At 40.9% G+C, this 21,641-nt stretch overlaps 1 protein-coding gene and 1 long non-coding RNA gene across 15 annotated transcripts in view; one reads left to right on the top strand and one right to left on the bottom strand.

Moving 5' to 3' along the window:
• The window catches only part of PAK5 (p21 (RAC1) activated kinase 5), a 310,095-nt gene that overhangs the window by 53,569 nt on the left and 234,885 nt on the right, over window positions 1–21,641 (bottom strand). For all 14 annotated transcript variants that reach the window (XR_011430892.1, XR_011430889.1, XR_011430887.1 and 11 more), the window contains one exon: window positions 9,450–10,235. Coding sequence is in view for 7 of the 14 variants with exons in the window: in XM_023626124.2 (XP_023481892.1) it covers window positions 9,450–10,235 (786 nt within the window). In the remaining 7 variants the exon portion in view is untranslated. The remainder of the gene's footprint in view (window positions 1–9,449; window positions 10,236–21,641) is intronic.
• LOC138920163 (uncharacterized) lies at window positions 2,047–6,226 on the top strand. The gene is made up of 3 exons (XR_011430893.1): window positions 2,047–2,181; window positions 4,777–4,886; window positions 6,105–6,226. It is a non-coding gene; the product is annotated as an uncharacterized lncRNA (long non-coding RNA).

The raw sequence follows: 21,641 nt of genomic DNA, 5'->3' as shown, positions 1-21,641 counted from the left end.
AACTGTGAAATTGAATTCTGCAGTAGAACATCATTTGACCATTTTATGCCAAGGCTGGGAAAAAAGGCTTGATGGGGGAGGGCAGGAGAAAGAAAATCAGGAAAAAAAACTCCTGCTGCAGCATCTATTTGTCACCGTAGCCTTCTGTACTGGTGACAGGGAGACCGAGGCTGGATCACGCTGGACTGGGTGTGTGTGTGTGTGTGCGTGCGTGGTGTAAGTCTGTGCCCACCGAATGGGGACTGCGGAATGTTCTCTGAAGGATGGAGAGGCTTTCTTTCCACTTCCCACAGTTACCCAGGAGGGGAGGCAGCTGGTTCTAGTGCTTGAGTGTGATGCTCCAATGCACCTTTTCTGAGTACAATAAAGCCAAGAGACTACTCATCCCGAAAATGAAAGAGCCAGACTGGGTGCTGCTTGCTCTACATAAATCAAATGCGGGATAACAGTGAATCATAGACCTCTATTATCTGAGCAAGGAAAGGACATCTTAAATTGTCCTTACTTGACCCAAAGGGAAATGTAACAGGACCAGCCTTGGCTTTGGGAAAGGAAAAGGACGGCTGGTCAGAATTCCAGAGAGAATAGGTAACAGGCTTTCTCTGCAGGGGCATTTTAGAGACTGATAATTAGCAGAAGGGATCCTCGTGCCCCCCGCCCCCCTCAACACTGCCATGAGCAGGAATGTCGCTGACGGGGTGGGGGAAGTCAGCCTGGCCTGTGGCCCATGGGCCCATGTGTCTCCATCCTTGACTTTCCAGCCTCTGCTACTCCTGCCAAGGTGTTGCTGCCCTGAGAGCTCCAGTCTGTTTCTCACATTGCACGGTGTTAAGGAATTGCTCCATCTCCAACTGCATCCTAATAATACAGTAGCTGCTGTCCCCGCTTGAGGCAAAACTTTGACATGTGCCCAGCCACGGTCAGTTCCCTCCAAATTACTTATTTTCATTTACAAAATGGAGTGGCCCTATTTTGTAGTCTATTATATTTGCCTTGGCTAGATGACAAAGGGATGTAGTGCGCAATTTGAGCTGGCGTTCAGTTTTAAAGAAGCATGCACACATTATCATTGCCAATGACTAGTTGTCATGGGCATGCTCAGGTGGGACCTATAGAGCCAAGGTGTCTCGTTAAGGTCCTGCATGCAGAGCGCTTGGGAAGTAGGCTACATTCTGGATATTCAGACCTATGCTGGATTTCCAAACTCCAGGTAGCAGAAAGCCATTCCCCATAAATAGCGTCTCTGCAAGGAAATTTCCCCCATCCTGATGCTGGATTCCTATTTAGGCATGTAGGAATTTACACCTTATGACACGAAGTGTGAAGAGTCATCTACTTCCCTGCCTTACAAAACATATGGCAAATGCACATCGAGAGAGTTGGGACAAGTGGCTCATGACCTCTACAGATAGGCAAACCCTAGTTATTTGAATAAATGAATAAATCTGGATCAGTAGGCTCTTTTACCTCTGAATCAGTATATCCAATTAAGACCCCCAGATGCTGTTCCAAACTCTAAGAATGCATCCTCTATTCAAGAGCAGATTGTTCTGCCCTGCTATCTGTCACTGCCTGCAGCGACAAGAGGTGGGGGACTCTGTGCCTCTGGGGATTGGTTCACTGAAGAAGAATATGGTCCAAATGTTTCAGGGCCTCTGAGAGCCCCAGGACAGAAAACAACAGATTAGACTCATTTCATTTTTAATTTGGTAATGGGAAAACCCACTCATATGTAATGACCAAAACACAATTTACTTTGAACCACAAGAACATTCATGGGAAGATGAGTCCATTCATATGCAAAGGACACCTAAAGTCAACAGCAGAAGGGACAGATGTTGCTCTGAATCAACTCTCTGAATGTTTTATGAGCTTTAATGAATATCCTACAGGAGCCTTCATTTTCTTTGTAAAGAAAAAAAATCAAAAAGCAATAATATCCATAGTTATATTAAGCGATTAAGTACTTCGTTCTCTCTTTCCCTTCCTCCCATCCCTTCTCCCTTCTCAGATTTTTGGTGCAGCTCATCAGACTCTGCCCAGCATTGTCCTTCCATTTCCCACCAGGTCCCTAAAGGATCTCTGAAAGGTATTCTGCTGGGATCCTTAGTAGATGAGGAGCCTCAGTTTTGTTCCTGGAGCCTTGGCAGAATCTGGGCATGGCAAGTGCCACAAAGAATGGTGAGTCATTCAATTATTGATGCAGCAAGGCTGAGCACCCTGGTTCAACTGCTTTTTCCTTTAAGGGAAAGCAAAGTGATAACTGAGCAGTGAAAATCCACCGCACTGGTGACCCCAGGAAGAAGGTCTGGGGGACCAGCTCACCATTTTTCTTGCATCCTCTCTCTTCACTCAGAACCCTTTAATATGCCATCTGTTTGGGACGTCCTGGGCTGCAGCACCGGTCACATTGCTGCCCTGGCAGAGGAGATGATGGGGGTAAAGTGGAGGTTTGGTTGGGAAGAACTGTCACAACTAGTCACACACCTACAGTATGACGGTTCTTGCTTTAATGCTGCTAAGTTTTCTGTTCTCACTTAGCATCTGGCTTCCATCAATTCTAGAGACTGAAGCAAGCTCTGGGGTGGCAGGACTGGGGTCCTCAGGCCAGCTCAGTCCTTAAGGCTTTACATGGCCTTGAAGAAGTCACACAGCTACTCTGGCCTCCTGTGACCCACATCTCTAAAGTGAGGACAGTAGGACTTATTAGGCTGCACAGAGTGGCTGTGAGGGCAAAGTCAGATAGAACTTGTTCCCATATTTTGAAAACATGTAAAAGATTATATAGACAGGATATTCCTATGGCTGGCATTAGAAAATATGGTGACAGGTTTTCCACCACGAATATTGCTGGGAATAAGGGCTAACCCTGGGTGCTTGCCATGTGCTAACTCCTTTACATTTATTAACCTTTTTTAATCTCAGGACAAGTTCAAAGCAAGCACTGAAACACCCCATTTTATAGATAAGGGAACTGAGACACAGACAAGATCACACAGCTTGTAAGTCTTGAATCTTGGGAATCTGATTCTAGAACTTGCACTCCTAAAAGCCTTCTGAAATGGGTGAGACAATCTAGATTGTTGTTTATAAAATGGAATAAGACCATCGCTCAAGGTAGAGTGAGTGCATGCGAGGGTCTCGGAGACCTCTACTGTCAATGCTTCCTTTGCAGCCCATGGTCCAAGCTCTCACCCACGTCACAGTCTGGGTGATGCTAAGGACCTTCTCAGAGGACTCCATCCTCCCAAGAAGAGACAGAATAAAGTGCATTCCCCGTGCACCCCAAATCCATCTGTGAATCATCACCCATTCTTCACCAGCAAGGTGAGGGCCGCCTATGGTGTGTGCATCTGGGCGCAAGGCCTCACATCCATTTTTCTGCTCCTTGGTTTTCTTCTGTGGAAATAAGAATCTGGAATATAAAGACTTTGGAGTAAGACAGACCTAATTTTGGATCCTGGCTCAGCCGTTTGCCTTCATATCCTTCGGAAGTCCATAAAGATTTAGTCTCATTGAGTCTCAGCTTCTTCACTGTAAAAGGGAGATGATCTTGAACTCTAGAGTTGTTGTGAGGACTAAACTGGCTCATGTTTGCAAATGCTTAGCACAGTGTCCAGCACACAGTAACCCTCAGCATCATACCACAGCCACCATGCATCTATATGCTATACATGCAGACTGATGTATAGAGACTACATGTATTAATGATTAGGCTATTGTCATTATTAACTTATTTATCCCTCACTCAACATGACGAGGCAGGGGCAGTCTTTGTCTGCATTTTATAGATAAAGAAGTAGAGGCACAGTTAAATAGTTTAGCAGTTTACTCACGCAGTTATAAGTGGCAACATCAAGACTCAAACCCAGGAAGTTTATTTCCAGAACCTACAGCTTTAACCACCAAAAAGCACCTGAGAAATGCCAGTATAGAACAGTGGTTCTCAACTGGGGCCGCTTTGCTCCCGTTGCTGCACGTGACATTTGGCAGTGTCTGGAGATATTTTGGTTGTTATAAGTGAGGGAGGGGAGCTACTGGCATCTAGAGGGTAGAGTCAAAGGAAGCTGCTAAACATCCTACAGTGCACAGGACAGCCCCCACAACAAAGAATTACCAGGCCCCAAATGTTGATCGTGTCAAGGTTGAGAAACCTGCTACAGAATGAGACGGGATGATGCAACCCAAGGGGACTTCATTGCTGCAGGTGTTAACAGGAGCTTGTAAGAAGCCAGGTTAAGGCTTGGCACCCACAGCAGCTATTCCTGTGCCACTGGGGATGTATGCAATGTCTGGTGAAGGGTTGAGCCCAGAGAGCTGGATCTCATCTCTTCTGTGAGCTGACTGAGCTGGCTGTTACTGAGCCTCTCAAAGCCCCCAGTTCCTCATCTGTACAAAGAGGGCAAGAATTGCTGCTTTATGGGCTATGAGGCTCAACAAGGCAACACAAGTGTCTGGCATGCAGCAAGTGCCTAGTGAACTGGCAGAAGGTGATTACATTGGGGGCTTCTCAGCAGTTGCAGCCAGAGCAATGATGTTCTGGGCCAGCACCGACACTGGAGCTGGCAGATCCCTGTGCCTGGCCCCTGAGAGCATCCCAGTGAGCAAAACCAAGTGCACAGTGACACTCTCTCCAGCCAGTATCCTCCCTGCAAGGCAGACTTGTCTGCAGGGGAGGGTGGAAAGCATTTTCTCGCTACCTCTGGCTGTTTTTATAGTTCTGTTTTGTGAATCGTGGCTGTAAGGATTTTTTTTGTCTTTATTTTTTCTTCCCAGGCTTCATCTGCTCAGCCCCAGCAAAAAACATTTAAAAATAGAGAGAGAGATGCCAATATCTACAGATTTCATAGCATCCTTGATTCCTGTTGTGCCAACAGGAAAATTAGGTAGGTAGATAACATTGGAGGAGTTTTTCTCTGTGGATTAACATTAGTACTTTTTTTCTTTAGGTCAAAATGTAAAACTTGCAGCAAGCGCACACACACATGCATGCACATCTCTTCATTTTTGCTGTATCTGGGAACCTACACAAGTTTCGTGCTTTCTCTTATTATTAGAGATGTGAACATTACCCAGCAGCCTCTAGGATGTTCCATGAGGCAAAGCCAAATTATCTGAGTCGTGATCGCTATTCCTTCCCTCAGCAGGAAATCCAAATGTGATTGGTAGACTTTTAAGAGTACAGTTCTAAAGACGCAGGCATCTAAGTCTTTTTAGAGAAATGTTATATTTTTAATCAAGTAAACGTTTTAATTACTAACATGCCTCCTACTTCTTACCCTCCCACAAAATCTGCTTGTGAATCCTCACGGGTCTCCTGTGAAACATGGGACAGCAGGCTGCTCCTTTGAAGTCCTGGTTATAAGGACTAAAGAACTCCTGGTAGATGTTCCTATGGGTGAATATGTTATTTTTTTTTTCTTAACCACAATAGTTTCTGCATTGTTTCTGTTATATATATATTTTGGAGCCACAATAGTTTCTGCATTGTTTCCAGGTTTGACAAAACCAGATTTCAGGGTAGGTCTGCTTTGCCTTCTATTTGGAAATCTGTAGGAAGAGGGATTCAGCAGGAACGAAGCTAATTATCCCCTCCTCCCTCCCTTCGTCCCTCCCTTCTCTCCCTATTCTTCTACTTAGCCTAAAGTTCTGGTGGTCACTAAGAGCTCTCATGGGTTTTACTGGCAAATGCAGCCGAACTCCTGAAATCACATATGCCCATATCATGGGAAAAGTACTGGACTAGGAGAAACACGAGACTTCAGCTCTTGCCCTTGTTTTGCAATCAACTAACTACGAAACCTTAAACATGCCATGTGACTTTCCGGACCTCAGTTTCTCCTTCTGGGAAATGAGTGGCCAGGGGGTGCTGGTGGTTATATTAAATACAGAATTCCTCCAAGGATTAGGCTAATGGGAAAAATGAATGAAATGGGCTGGGCAGGGCTTGTCCCTTCTAATGGGGTAGCCTTTCCTCCAGCCAAGTCTGTTTCCAACGCTACGTGAAAATGTGGGCCCAGGGATACGAGATCATCCCCTTTTTTCCAACAGAAGCTTGAAACCCAGAAGATGAGGCTCTTAAGTGAAATATCTTGATTTTTCAGATGCTGGAATTGACTACTGGGTGAGCCAAACATGTCAATGGGCTGAACTGGCTTCAAGGCTGGAAGGTTACTGCCTCTGGACAAAACTTTCTCTCTGACCATGACCTAACACAGCTTCCTAGCACAAGTGTTCAAATATGCCACAAAAAAATCATATTCAAATCTGAATAGCCAAAGAAATCCTGAGAAAGAAGAAGAAAGCTGGAGGCATCACACTTCCTGATTTCAAACCATATTATAAAGCTATAGTAATCAAAACGGTATGGTGTTAGCATAAGAACAGACACATAGATCAATGGAACAGAACAGAAAGACCAGAAATAAACCCATACATACATGGTCACTTAATTTTTGACACAGGAGCCAAGAATACAGAATGGGGAAAGGACAGTCTCTTCAATAAATGGTTTTGGGAAAACTGGACAGCCCCATGTAGCCTGGACCCCTATCCTATACCATACACAAAAATTAACCCAAAATGCATTCAAGACTTGAATGTAAGACCTGAAACCATAATACTACTAGAAGAAAACATAGTGGGTAAGCTCCTTGAGACCGGTCATGGCAATGATTTTTTTGGATTTGACAACAAAAGGCAACAAAAGTAAAAAAAATAAACAGGTGGGACTACATCAAACTAAAGTGCTTCTACACAGCACAGAGAACCATCAACAAAGGCAATGAAAAGGCAACCTATGGAATGGGAGAAAATATTTGCAAACCATATATCCGACAAAAGGGTTAATATCCGAAATACACAAGGAACTCACAGAAATCAATAGCAAAAAAGTAAATAACCCAATTAAAAAATGGGCAATGGACCCGAAAAGATGTTTTTCTAAAGAAGACATACAAATGGCCAACAGGTACACGAAAAGGTGCTGAACATCAGTAATCATCAGGGAAATGCAAACCAAACCACAATTAGATATCACCTCACACCTATTGGGATGGCTATTATCAGTAAGACAAGAGATAAACACTGGTGAGGATGTGGAGGAAAAGGAATCCTATACACTGCTGGTGGGAATGTAAACTGGTACAGCCACTATGAAAAACAGTATGGAGATTCATCAAGAAATTAAAAACAGCACTACCATCTGATCCAGCAGTCTGACTTCTGGGTATACAGCCAAAGGAAATGAAATCATTATCTCGAGGAGATATCTGTACTCCCATGCTCATTGTATCATTATCAATAATAGGCAAAGTATGGAAACAACCTGAGTCCATCAATGCATGAATGGATCAAGAAAATGTGTATCAATAAAATATATACACAAAGGAATGTTATTCAGCCTTCAAAGAGAAAGAAATCCTGTCACTTGCGACAACATGGAAGAACCTGGAGGGCATTATGCTAAATGAAATAAGCCAGACAGAGAAAGACAAATAGTGTATGGTGTCCCTTATATGTGGAATCTTAAAAAAAAAAAAGAAAAGAAAAGAAAAGAAAAAGGCAAAATGCATAGAAACAGAGAATAGAAAAGTGGTTTCCAGGGTCTAGGGGGTCGGGGAAAAAGGGAGAAGTTGGTAGAAGGGTACAAACTTTCAGTTATAAGATGAATAAGGTCTGAGGATCTAATGTAAAATATGGTGACTACAGCTGATAACACTGTATTGCATAACTGAAATCTGCTAAGAGAGTAGAACTTAAATGTTCTCCTAAAAAAAAACTAAGGTAAATATATGAGGTGATGGATGGATGTGCGGCGAATCCTTTCACAAGGTATACATATATCCAATCATCATGTTGTACATTTTAAATATCTTGCAGTTTTGTCAATTATACCTCAATAAAGCTGAAAAAAATTTACTTTCTTTACTCCTAGATGAAATCACCACTATGTTCAAAAACCCAAAGAAGTAACTAGATTCAGCTAAGGAATGTGTTAATTTGCTTATTTCACTCTAGAACTCTGAAGGGGTTCCCTCACTTGAGTGATATGCACAGGAAATCGAGTCATCTCATGCATCATGATACATATGTATGGCTTCATATAACTTTTATCTGTTGGTTAATTAGACCTCTTTCCAACAATTGCCCCGGCAAGAATGTAGACAGTAAAGGTAGCCATATTACCCTGATCATGGGAGTTCAATAACACAGTGAGATGAAAAATATTCTCAATATTTAAATTTTAACTGGAGGTATATATTTCAGGCCTTTTTTTTCCTCAAGATTTATTTTTAATTTAATATATTGGGAACTAAAGTGCCAGCTTTTTTGGTTTTTCTAAAGTATGGCTTAAGTCACTCCCAGCCTGTCCCTAAAAGACTTCTCAATGTCTTGGATTGGGTTTATGAGAAAAAATAAGCAAAGGAAAAATGTTGACTATCTACAATCAATATAACAGATGAATGGAGGCAGGCTTGCCTAGAGAGAGCATTTGGTACAAACATACACGATCACGCTGCTAAAAGTCATGTCCCTTTGAAATGGTTTAAGACCTCTAGGTGATCCACAGCCCATCACCAAATGCCCCACTTTCACTCTGCTGTGCAGGTGAGGCAGCAAAAGCATCACAGTTACCGTGGGAAGATAAACCACTTGCACACTCTCTAAGGTACTTGGCAAAGTCTGTGCTTTTAGCTTCAGCAACTTCTCCAACAGTGGTTCCTAACCTATGGGATATCACGGACCAGTCAAATTTCAAAGAACATTTGCAGCATCTAACATTAATTTTTCTTTCTTTTTTTTTTTTTACCAAGAAGAGAATTACACAAAAGAAAACAAAATAGAAAGCACACCAAAAAAGGTCCAGCAACAAGCTTCTATCTGTCATCCCAAAATTTCCTATAGAAAATTACATTTCAACATAGAAATAGCAGAAAGAACATACTTTCAAAATGAAGGGCCGTCCCTTGAGTTGAACAAAATTAATTTTATTAAAAACTTACCACATTATCCTGATTTTTTTTTCCCCTTTATTGGCAGATCCAGGTAAACTTTGCCAGAACACAGGTACCATGGTATTACTCCCTCTAACGGTCTACAATCGTCTACTCCTTAACAGAGAACTTAGTACCATACGAGCACATAATATTTATCATTAGTACTATATCAGAATATTTTTCAAATAAATAATTTATTTTCGTTTTTTTTGCCTTTTAACCAGAAACCCTGTGGGAGATCCCAAAAGACTGACTTTAATGAATAAATGTGCTTTGCCCTAAATTCTCTGCTGTGGGGACTTGTGGATGGAAATTAGGTAGAATTTCAATATGGATTCTCACTTAAAAGGCAAACCAGTGCTCTCGAATCTGACTGTATGAGAAGGTAGTGCCAGTGCCACCTTTGAGAAGGTTCCCGTACACTCGAGGGAAGAGGGCAGTGAACGTTACCTTTGGAATGCACACTGTGGGCTCGGACAAGCGAGGGTAGGTGTAGGAACTGTACGAGTGTCCTTGGGGGTGGGTTTTAAATGCACTTGCTCCGAAGGGCATCATCGGTTCCTGGAGCCCCGAGCCTGACCTGGACCTCTGCCGCATGGCGGGCTGAGGGCTCGTCTGATTCAGGTACGACGACTTTGGCCTCCTGTCATAGTCATCCAGGCTGGGTCCCCATTCACTTTCACTGTACGCCAGACTCTCCTTGGAGCACCCGCCAGTCCCTGCAGTTCTAGAAGGTGTGAATTGGAATGGATAATCTAGAGGCGGGCTGCTAGAGGCTCTCTGGTACTCCCACTTGAGGTCACTGTATTCACTTGGTTTGCTCAGTGAGTCCAAATGTGCGTGATAATCGACAGGAAATCTGGCAATGTCGGATTTCAAAGGCTTTATCTCAGAATAGTAGGCCTCCCCGTGTTTCATTTTCATTACGTGCCCATTTTGCTTGGTTGCAGGGCTGCCTTTATAAAACGGATCCAAATCGTCTCCATAGAGACTCTTTTCTCTGTACTTTTCGGTCGTGTAATCAGCAGTGGTATCAGATTCGCTGGAATACTGTGAGAAGGTGATGAAGCCATTTTCTTCCCGATGGCCTTGACCATGGCTGGAGGCTCCCTGGTCCGGGGTGGGCGGGCTTTCTTTCCTTAGGGAGTTGGAGCGAGTTACCGAGATGTTGTCAAAGTCTTCCAGCAGGCCGTTGATGGAGGTTTCCTTGCAGGGTTTGTTTCCTCTAACGATTGTCTGGAAATAATAAAGGGAATACTGTTTAAAGAAAATATTTCGTGCTTTCAAATTGATGGAGGAATTCCACGCCCACTCCATCCAATTTAAACCACAAAGGAAAACAGACCCCAGGAATATTTCATAAAAAATCATAACGAAAAAATTGTTGATTGATTTCAATGGTGAACTAAATCAAATATTAAACAACAATCTCAAATTAAAAATTTTCCTTCTCTATCTCAATAGAGAGATCAATTAAACATCAAAAAGCTAGTGAGAAGACTATATAGGCTAATATTGTCTTATTTACCAGTTTATGGGAAATCCCCCTCCCCGTTCCTCCACGTAAATAATAAACTCTAACCATCTAACAGTAAGCTGATGATTATAATTCTACCAGTCTATAACTGTTAGGATATAAAAGGTATATTACGTTTTTACATTCATTACTCAGATGATTTGCAAAACTAGTAAGCATTGTCACTTGAGTATGAACATACCCAGAAATGGGTGCACTTGTTTTTATCATTTTATGGAAGACACATAACAATTTGTTCTCAGATTTTATAGAAGAGGAAGGCACTTTCTGAGGTGTAAATAGCAAACAGCACGAAGATTACTTGTGGGATTTAATTCGTGAGCAAATGTGATGTTCTTATTAAGCATATAACTGTAATGTTTGCTATGGCCACACTTCTATCATCAGCACTGAATTTTGGATGGCTTAGTATTGAGGTGCTTGTACCTGAACCTTGGTGACAAATTGCCAAGCCCAAATGTTCCCTTTAATGAACCTAAATAACATCGGAATAACAGGAACAGAAAGAAATCACAAACTACTTACAAAGCCAGTCAGCTGCACCTTGACAATGACAAAGTTTGCAGTGAAATATGACGGGGGTGGATCAAAGAACAAAGAACAAAGCATTATGACTTCAGACTTCCAGGATTTTAAGAGAAAAATACCTTTGAGCAAGCAGCAAGGAGTTCAAACCATCTCAGTCAGTACAATAGAAGATTTCGAACTGGAAGAAAAAGTCTAAGTTGTCCTGGAGCATATGTTTTTACAGATCGGTGCTTCTCAAACTATTCATGGTGAAAAACAAGGTTTTAGTTTTTTCCCTAGTCAGTCCTGGGCTAATGCTTTTGGTCTATACCCTTTTCTTTTAAAGAACGTTTTAAGTTTGGAATAGTCTTAGATTAATGGAGAAGTTGCAGAGTGGAGGTAGCGTTTGCCAGGTTTCCACGCTGTACAATATTAGCGGGAATTCATAGTCCCCCAAAAAGTAGATTTCTGGTATTTTTAATTGCGTGCATCTGTGTTGACTGATGTGCCATGTGAATAATGACTGTAAGATGTGCCAAGGTCTTCAAGTACCTTCTGAATTATTGGACCTACCTGGATAATCCTTTAGCAAAAATACTATCCAGACTTGACAAATAATAGTTAACTATGTTAGAATTTTTCGTATTCAATGCTATCTTTAGCATTCTTTAACTTCAATTAATCTTTCCTATCTCCATCCTTCTCATCTCTGAATACACAAAATATTCAGCTCTAGAATCAGAGGATCATTTCCAATCTCTTAATGTCAGAAGGAATCTAAAGATGAGCTAGGTCACCTCCTGCCTTTACTGAGTAAAAACTGAAACTTAGAGTTGACTTTGCCACGTGGTATGTAACAGATGTGGGATTCAAAGCAACTCCTCTTTCTCCCAGTCTGGCTCGCTTTCCAAGGTACTTTTCAGACTCTTTTGGAGCTAAAGAAAATAGCACCAGTTGACAATGCAAAGGCTTGGTGTGTGACATCACAGTCCACCAAAAACGGGTCTTTAAGTGCATATTTCTATTGCACATTCCACCCCCTGGCAATGAGCCACTGAATTTACAGAATATGGATAATTCTAGCTTCTGGTCTCAATTTTAGCCACACTTGCTATGTGATTTAGTTTCATTCTTCTTTCATTATCTGTTCTCTGATTTGTAAATAGGATAATATCACTTGATATTTGCCCCTTTCCTCCCCCCATCCAGGAACTATAGAGGCTGATGGGGAAGAGATTACAAAACAATTTTAAAACATACTAATGCCCTCATGAAGACACCACTTTCAGGTGGACACAAACGCATAAATATGAAATAGATTAAGAATATTGAAATACAACTCATCAATGAAGGACAAGTTAAAACATGAAGATTATAAAGAAAAGATCAGAGAAGAACAAACCAAAAATCTTGGAAAGTTTTCAGGAAGAGGAGAATTATGAGCTAGTCCAGGAGGCAACAACAGATGTAATTGGATAAAGGAAAAAAGAGGTTAATTACCAGCTCATCACTTACTGAATGACTGAGGCACAGAGATGGTCAGAATGTGTCAAGATGCCACATCTTTGGGGCTATGAGGGTAATTGTGATTACAGAAGAAAAGTTTCCCTGTGCACATCAAATTAGCATCTCAATAACTTGTCCTCTGGAATTTATATCCAGAAAACTGGTTAGTTCATCTTCAGCAAATTAACAAGTGGTTATGATGGGGCTGGACTCTGGGTCTTAGAACTTCACCACCAGGACACAGATATTTAGAAGGAAAAAAATATTCTTCCCTGATGATTCCTTTGAGAGCAGAGCATTATTGAATATTTCATTTAAAACTGCTGAGTCCTTTAAATCTATTTTCCCCCACTAAAAGCTTTCCAGTTTCATTAGTGAGTTCAATGGGCAAATTTGAAACTAACTCATTTTGTTTCTGGGGAATATTTACAGAAAGAAATTTAGATACTAAAAAGAGGCATCCATCTATCCATCCATCCATCCACCCCCCACTCATCCATCCAATAACATCTATAGATAGATATAACAGATATCTGTAATATCTATATGTCTATATCCATACTGTCCGTAAATATTTTTTAAATGACTACGTGATAACACAATGAAGGTCTGTTTGGGAGAGTCTTTTCTCTCAATAACTGTGCTATGAATGTCTTACATTTTGAAAATTAAAAATCAAACAATCTTAAGCAACTATTTCACAATTATTTTTGTTGCCCAACTGTGTTCATTCCGATTTCTGTGGGAGATTAAAGGGTCGCTGTCTCAGCATATGAATCAATCTGCGGCATCAGAACTGGGGAGTATGCTGTTCCTGTGCACTTGTCCTTGCATCTCCAGAGAAGTATGCTCAGTTTACATGCAAAATTATAGCAGCAAAAACAAATAGAATTCTGTACATTTGTTAATGTGGACAGAGAAATATTAATATTGCTATGAGCTAATGCTATTTAGAAGAAAAAATGAGAAACACTTTTGAAAAACAATCTAGTATTTACGATCCTTGTTTTGGATCTTAGGCTCACAGCACTTCTCAGCTGTGGGATATTAGGCAAGTTACTTATCCTTTTAAAGCTACAGATTTTTAAAAAATTTTGTTGAGGTCAGAATAGTTTGTAACTGTGAAATCTCAGTTGTACGTTATTATTTGTTAGTCACCATGTAAATCTGCCCCTTTACCCTTTATGCCCACCCCCCAGCTCCCTTCCCCTCTGGTAACCACTAATCTGTTCTCTTGGTCCGTGTGTTAGTTTATCTTCCACATATGAATGAAATCATAGGGTGTTTGTCTTTCTTTGTCTGGCTTATTTCGCTTAACATAATACCCTCAAGGTCCACCCATGTTGTTATGAAGGGGACGATTTTGTCTTTTTTATGGCTGACTAGTATTCCATTGTATATATATACACCACATCTTCTTTATCCCTTCATCCGTAGAAGGGGACGTGGGTTGCTTCTACTCTTACGAGCCACAGTTTCTTAATCCATAAAATGGCAAGAATAAATCCTTGCCTCATGGGGTAACGTGATGATTTAATGAAATAATGTGTAAAACAGCTGGCAGGATTCCTGGCATACAGTAAGTACCAATAAATAGCAGTCATTTAATTACTTCACGGGTAAAATTTACTTTTAAATTAGGTTAATAGAAGCTGGCCCAGTGATGGAGTAGTTAAGTTCGCACACTCTGCTTCAGCAGCCAGGGGTTCTCAGAGTTGGATCCTGGGAGCAGACCTAGCACCACTTGTCAAGCTATGCTGTGGTGGCGTCCTACATACAAAATAGAGGAGGATTGGCATGGATGTTAGCTCAGTGACAATCTTCCTCAAGCAGAAAGAGGAAGAGGGACAACAGATATGAGCTCAGGGCCAGTCTTCCCCCCAAAAAAACCACCATAGGTTAATAATTTAGGGAAGAAAGGAAGCTGCAAACAATAGGTAGAAGAAATAAATCTCGGCTTTATATGATGAAAGAAAAATGATAATTGATGCAGTAGATTTTTGCAAACTACTATTAGTAACTTTAGATATAAAACACAGATTTCTTGAGTTTAAACAGATGTATCTCAAATTAATTACAATGTTATATACACTAAATAGATACTGATAGATACTCCTTATTAGATCTAAAAAAGTGAAATACTTTCAAATCATAATCAGCACCCTATTGGTATCTTTCTTAAAAATGTCATGTCTAAGGTGCAAAAATTAACAAAATTAGACTTTCAATGTTCAAACTGAAAGATAAGTATGGAAAAGAAAAGGTTATGGAAATAAGGTAAAATACTGACAGTGGTCATCTCTGGCTGGTGAGAGATCAAGGGTGACTGGTATTTTAGACTGGTGCTTCTCAAAACCTTTCTGTGCACACAGATCACCTGAGGATCCCATTAAAGGGAGATTCTGACTCAATAGTCTGAGGAGGGGACTGTGATTCTGGATCTTGAACGAGCTCCCCAGCAATGATGCTGCCGGTTTGCTGTTCACACTGTGTACTCAACGGGGTTAGTGTATTTTCCAAGTTTTCTACAATCAGGGCTACTTCTATAATGAAAACGTTAGATTGAGATAACTTCCAGTATAATAGGATTCAGGATTTTATTTATATAGTATTCAACATACAATATACATTTTATTAACTAGATATAGAATAGTGTTAAATATACTTATATATTGTTTTATATGTATACATATCTATCTATATAGCTAGATATATATATTGTTAGATATATATATTGACATATGCGTTAAAATCATTAGATTTTATAGTTGGCTGTTGGCAGCTACAATGTTCAATATTTTCCCTTTCCCTATGAAGATGAAATATTTCTTATATTTAACCAAAACAAACACTTTAATAGATTTCACCATTTTGGTACACCCGCTTCTGTAGCATCACAATCTTACTATGAAGCTATAAGCCTTAGAGCTACTGATAAATAAAACCTGAGAACCATGGAAGAGAAGGTGTAGCTGCAGATATCTGAAAGAAGAAAATTTTGTCTGTACTAAAAAAAAAACAAAAAAAACAAAACAGAAGCAAAAACCCAAGGACACTAAAGCTTAGATTACCTAAGGCATGATCTTTCCTCGGATCTCCTTTTTAGCATTTGAAACTGTTTACTGACTGTGTAAATGTATCGCTCTTAAAGGAAGCACAAGCTTTTCTCTCTTTCAGTGAAAACTGTTAAATCAGTGTTACCAAGCGGGGGCTTGCAAAAGGTAAATATTTATTAAAAATAAATTGTTGACCTGCTCCAAAAAACTTAAAAAGGGTATAACATCCTCTTTTAATCAGGAAGACCAGTTACACTAGAACCGAGGTAGTATCTGTTTCCCTGACACGAGTTTCACTTTAAAGAATCATAAACGGCAAAGCAATAATAATGAACTCGAAACGTGGAATTTTACAGCATGGTTTAACCAGCTTCAAAGTATAACAACTACTATTTATTACTGTATCTGATGTTTATTAAAGCAAGATTGTGCTGTCTTATAGAGATCGATAATATAACAAGTCCCAGAGTATAGGTGAATTTCATGCCACGGAACAGCCAGGCGTTAAAAATCAATGCAACCCAATCTACTTGAGTTCGACGCCATGGTTCTCATTGTCTTTCCATTGTGCGTGGACCAGCTCAGCGTCTGCTCTGACTCCCGGTGACAGCGGCCATATTTCATGGTGTTCCTTCCCCAGGCTGTGGGCCAGTGATAAGCTATAATGGATCTGTCTGTAAGAACAGCTGTCTCCCCTTGTTCCCGGGAAGAGATGAAAAAGTGCCTCTGCTCTCACAGACTGTATTATCCTTGACAATAATGAAGTGTGTAATTAACAGCTTTGCCCTAATAAGACCTCGCATTTCTTTCTCTCAAAAACAATGTCTTCTATCCTCCTTGAGAATGTGTTTCATTTGTCTTTCTGGGTAAACACTTCTCAGGAGGTCAATAAGCTAAATATTCCCATGACTCCAAAATAACCAGGACTCTCGCAGGAAGTATCCACTTTTAAACAATTTCTCTAAACTCTTACCCTGTTTGCAGAGAACCAGTCCCCTCATTTTTATTACGGAATGTGGCTGGAAACAGCTGAACACATAATCACAACACAGCTGATATACTTAGATCCTTATGGGAAGAAATGCTAATTCTTGGTTGGATTTTCTAACATCAAAAGACCTCAGATCTTCTATTTTCTTTCCGTTTTCCACATATACCTTTTTTTGGTAACCACAGGGTGTGGGGTTAATTGGGTGAGTAGTTAAGAATCACGTATTTCTGGACAACATGAGAATTAGGGCAGCATATCTCAGAGTGGAGGTGGTCGTGAAGGTTGCTAACCATTGAGACCTTTTAAGTAAATTATGTCATAATCTTAATCACGTGGAACCCAAATAAACCAATTCCTTTACTAAAACTATTATGTTCTGTACAAATTACAAGAAAGTAGAATGTATTTAAGTAAGGTTTTGTGAATTTTCTAGAAATGAACATTTCCTCATTAAGTTAATGGGGAAATGTTCTGTTGTTTTCCCATTCTCTCAAAGCACAGCAAATCCAACACATTTAGTGACCACTTCTATACGAGGATAACCCCTGAAGGGGACTTTCTATTTATTGTCAACTTGGCAGAGGAAATGTGAACAGTCGAGAGCCCTGGTTCTTGCTGTTTGGAATGTAAGGCAGACAGGCTAAAGTCAACTGAAGTGTTTGGCCAGAGTTAATAGTCAGAAATGTTTTACGTTTGTGTTTAAAGGCAGTTTGAGACTAATCGTACTGTAATTGGGAATTTAACTATTATTTGCCTGCTGTTTTCTGGCTCAGTGTCTAGAGAGCAATAAGGTCAATGGAAGTGCCTCTGTTTACTAATTTATTCATTTAGTCAAACAAAAAAATCATTTCCAGCTGTAGGGAGTACTCTGAGATGAATGAGACAAGATTCCACAATCTATTTCTTGACTTGGGTAGTAGGTATAAGAATTTAATATTATCCTTTAAATTTTCCATGTGCTATATTCTATTCATGTCTTAGCCTGGATTCCTCAAAAGCAGAGCAGAGACAAAAGCTTGCATGTGAGTGGTTTATTTTGGAAAGTGAGGCCAAGGCACAATGGGGGGGGGGGGGGCGGGGGGGTAACAGGGAATGGGGAAGTCAACTCAAGAGTGCAGTACCAAGCTGGTTATCTGTGGACATCTGGGGCTCAGTTCTTCTGAAGAGCTGTGAAGACTGAGTCTCAGAATCAACCACAAGGGAATGAAGATGGAAGTATCCATCCACCTGCTCCCATCTCCTATGTCGGAACGGCTGAGGGGACTTCCACATGCCTCCCACAAGGTGGCGGTAAAGAAACCGCTGTGTCCAAAAGCAGACGTCAGTGGTGCAACTGAGGTCAGAGCATGTTGCCTCAGCAATGACTGGAGTATCAAAGGTTGGCCTAAAAGACATGAGATGGGACACAAGAGGTGTCCAATACACCTTTTTTAGACATGTGATATATTCCACAATCAAAAAAATAAAAAATGAAGTAAGACAGGGCCTTCTTTTCACAAACCAATGGGCGTGGATATCAGTATTCTTGATCAATGTGCTAGATATGCTAGGTGGCCACCAAAGATCTGTGTCCCCTTCCAGAATGTAAACTTTTTGATACAAAGCTGTTGCCAGCCAGGGACCACATTTCCCACACTGTTTGCTTCTAGATGGACCATGAGACCAATTCTCATTCATGGAACATGAGCAGGATGTGATGTGTGTCCCTTCCAGGCTAAAGTCACAAACAAATGCCTTTTCTTCTCTTTATTCTCCTGTCTGCTAGCTGGATGGAGAAGATCTCACAGGATACTCAGTTGCTAGGGGATGCCAGAGCCACATGATAAAATCCATTAACCTGGCAGGAAAAGCCACACTGGATCTTGAGTGAGTGAGAAATAAGCTGCTATTTTGTTGAGCTTATTTACTGAGATGTAAGGGTTAATATGTGATAGCAGCTGGCAATACTTTAATTAATATATAACGATAATGATTATAGTGAGTCTAGAATCAGAAAGCAGACCAGGAAGAAAAGAGAGTAAGCAGGGACAGACTCTATCTTCATATTCCTATCAAGTGTGCCCAAGGCTAATCCCTATAACTGGCCTTGGCCATGCAGCCCAGGACATCCACACTGGGTCCAGGGATACCAAGGGAAGCAATGTGAGTTATGAACCAGACATGCACTGAGAAAGTCCTTGTAGAAGAAATGACATTGAGCACCTGAAGCCTGAGACAGGGCACTGAGAGTTGTGAACAGAAGTCCTTATTGCAGCTTGATTTTAGAGTATCAATAAGAGAGCGGCCATGTATGAACAAAAGTTTTATTTTTCCGTATTTGGGGATGAGATATAAACTCTTGCAGGGGAGTGAAAGAAGGTACATTTATTAGAGTGTAGCACCCACGGGCCAATCCTGTAGTTTATTAGTCTCTGTGACAGATTGCTTGTGAAATGGGCACAATTATCCCCCTCCCTGTGCAATGCGACTTTGTAGTTCTTTGCATTGGGAGGTGGTGGAGTTTATGTCTCTACCCTTGAATTGGGGATGGCCATATGGTTTGCTTAGACAAAAGAGGGTGACAGAAATGACATTATGCTGATTCTTAGTCTGGGCTGTAAGAAGCCTTGCCAGCTGCTGCCATCTCTGTCCCCTGCCTCTCCCAGGTGAACAAGCTAGGGCTGGCAAAGTGAAGGACCAGAGATGACTCATCATTGCTGAGGCCATCCCAGATCAGCCAGCCCCATTTCATCTAGGTGCCCCTTTCCTCCCTGCTGGCCAGAGCTAGAGCTGCAGGGGAAAGGAGGCATAAAACCTAGGATCTGGGCCCATTTATACCAGTGTAGGTGAACCAGACAGCCAGAAGGGGGAAAGGCTTGTGTGCCTGTGGGTAGGGAATGGTAACCCTTGATGTGGCTAGAGAAAGGGGTATTTATACGAGTGGAAACCCAACAGAGATGAGTCCTGGGTGGCAGGCTTCTCTTGAGTTGCGCTAATTATTAAGCCATCCTACATCTGCTTTTGCCCATAAAAGATGAGTCAGCATGCAGTATAAAAGGGGCATGGTCAAGGCTTATCTTTGAGTTGGTTTTAGGTTTTCTTTTTGTGGCTGAAATTACTTGAAAGTGGCATAGCCTCATGGTTAGAATTTTGGTTCTATTTATATAGATGATAAAAAAAAACCTGTCAAAAATGGGCATGTTAGTAATTATGCAGTTTCCTATAGTCACTTAAAAACTTTAAATCATTAGACATCAGGTCGCTTCAGGAAATTTAGGTTATTGGTAAGGTAACACATCTGTCCCTTTCTATGCTAAGACTTTTGTTATTCTTTTAAAAGTCTTTAAAAAATGAGACATTTTAATATATCAAGCACTTTTACAATGTGTTTACCAGGAAACGTAAAATTAAATATGTGGTTTGCATTATATTTCTATTGGACAGCACTGATCTAGAGTGGGGGCCGGCAAATGATGGCCCATGGGCCAAGTCCAGGCTGTTTTTGTAAATAACGTTTTATTGGAACACAGCCACACTCATTTGTCCATGTAGAGTGCATGGCTACTTTTGCACCACAATTGGTGCGACAGAGGCCATGTGGCTTGCAAAGCATAAAATATTTTCTCTCAGGCCCTTCACAGAAAAAGTTTGCTGACTCTTGATCTAGAATGTCACCAGCTGTACTGGTCCCACTCTTTGGAGAAAACTGTTCATTGTTTGAGCCATGGGGTGTGTCAAAAGGAAGAGCACCTCCCAGTAAGTGGGGTATGTTGTCTCAGGGAGATGGGGTCACCTGGCACCAATGGACCACCAAGCTCATCTACAATCTGTGGTTCTGTGGCAGAAGCGGGCATGAGAACTCCCCACTCCTGAAGCGATTCAGTTTGTGGGCCAAGTCGACCAACTAGAATAAGGAACCATATCCTGTTCTTGAGGGAATTTTCAAGCAACGTCATTCGGAGAAGGAAGCTGGTTGAGTTTTTGTTGGGTGGTGAGCTCAACCTTAGGTAACACAGATGTGAGGGCATAAATAAGATTGAGCCCACCCCCTCCCCTACAGAGGACCTGAGCTTTAAATAGTTTGTGAGATGCATAAAATGACTGTCGTCATTCCATGAATTGGTTTAAATGAACTTCTAGTCACTAACCTTGACCTAAACACTCACTGTGTGCCAAGACAATGAGAAGTGTTTTCCCCATGTTTAATCCTCACAGCAAGACCCTGAGATAGATGGCATTGTTACCCCTTTGTACAAAGGAGGGAAATGAGGCTCAGAGAGGCTAGGTAACTCACCCAATGTCACTCAGCTGGTAGGTGGAGGGTCTGAAAGCAAGGCCCAATCTTACTTATTACAAATACTGCCTTTCGCTATATGTATGAAAATCACAGCACACCCTGACAGCACTCTCACCTTCACTCTCTGAGGGCATGGAAAAGACAGCGAAAGCACGCAAGACAAGATCCACTTGCTCTGGGAGACACCGGAAGGAACATAAGCATACACCACGCGAGGCAATATAAAATATCTCCAGAAACAAAACTTTCTAAAGAAAGGATGTTTAAAACTCAGAATGATGGGAATTGGGGAAAAAGCCAAGTTGACTGCTCTTTGGAATAATTAGCCTTTCCAGCAACTTCAAAATCCTGTCACCATAACAAAAGAAACATCTTGCTACATTGCATTTGCTCAAGATTCTGACATTTAAAAATTTAATAACTAACAAAATGTGTTGTCTACACATCAATTGCCACCCTCCCCCTGTAAAAACAACTGATTAAATGATTCTGGGAATATTGCTAACAGGCAATGCTAAACGTCAAAATCACCTGCTTTCTCTTACAGACTATATAAAGAAGGACAAGGCATATTTATTATAAATTTGATCAACAAAATGTTACCTTTGAATGTCCGAAACTTAAATTTCTGTTGTTTTTTTCAGTGTGACATTTTAAGCAATCTTGACAAACATGAAAATGATCTATTCAAGGCATAATAAATGTTAAGAAACTTATTAATTCAGAAAGAAAACTGCTAGGCAGTTAAATAACATTTTAAAGTACAAAG

This window comes from Equus caballus, chromosome 22, assembly GCF_041296265.1.
Source record: "Equus caballus isolate H_3958 breed thoroughbred chromosome 22, TB-T2T, whole genome shotgun sequence".
NCBI classification, from domain to species: Eukaryota; Metazoa; Chordata; class Mammalia; order Perissodactyla; family Equidae; genus Equus; species Equus caballus.
This window is presented reverse-complemented; position numbering and strand designations above follow the sequence as displayed.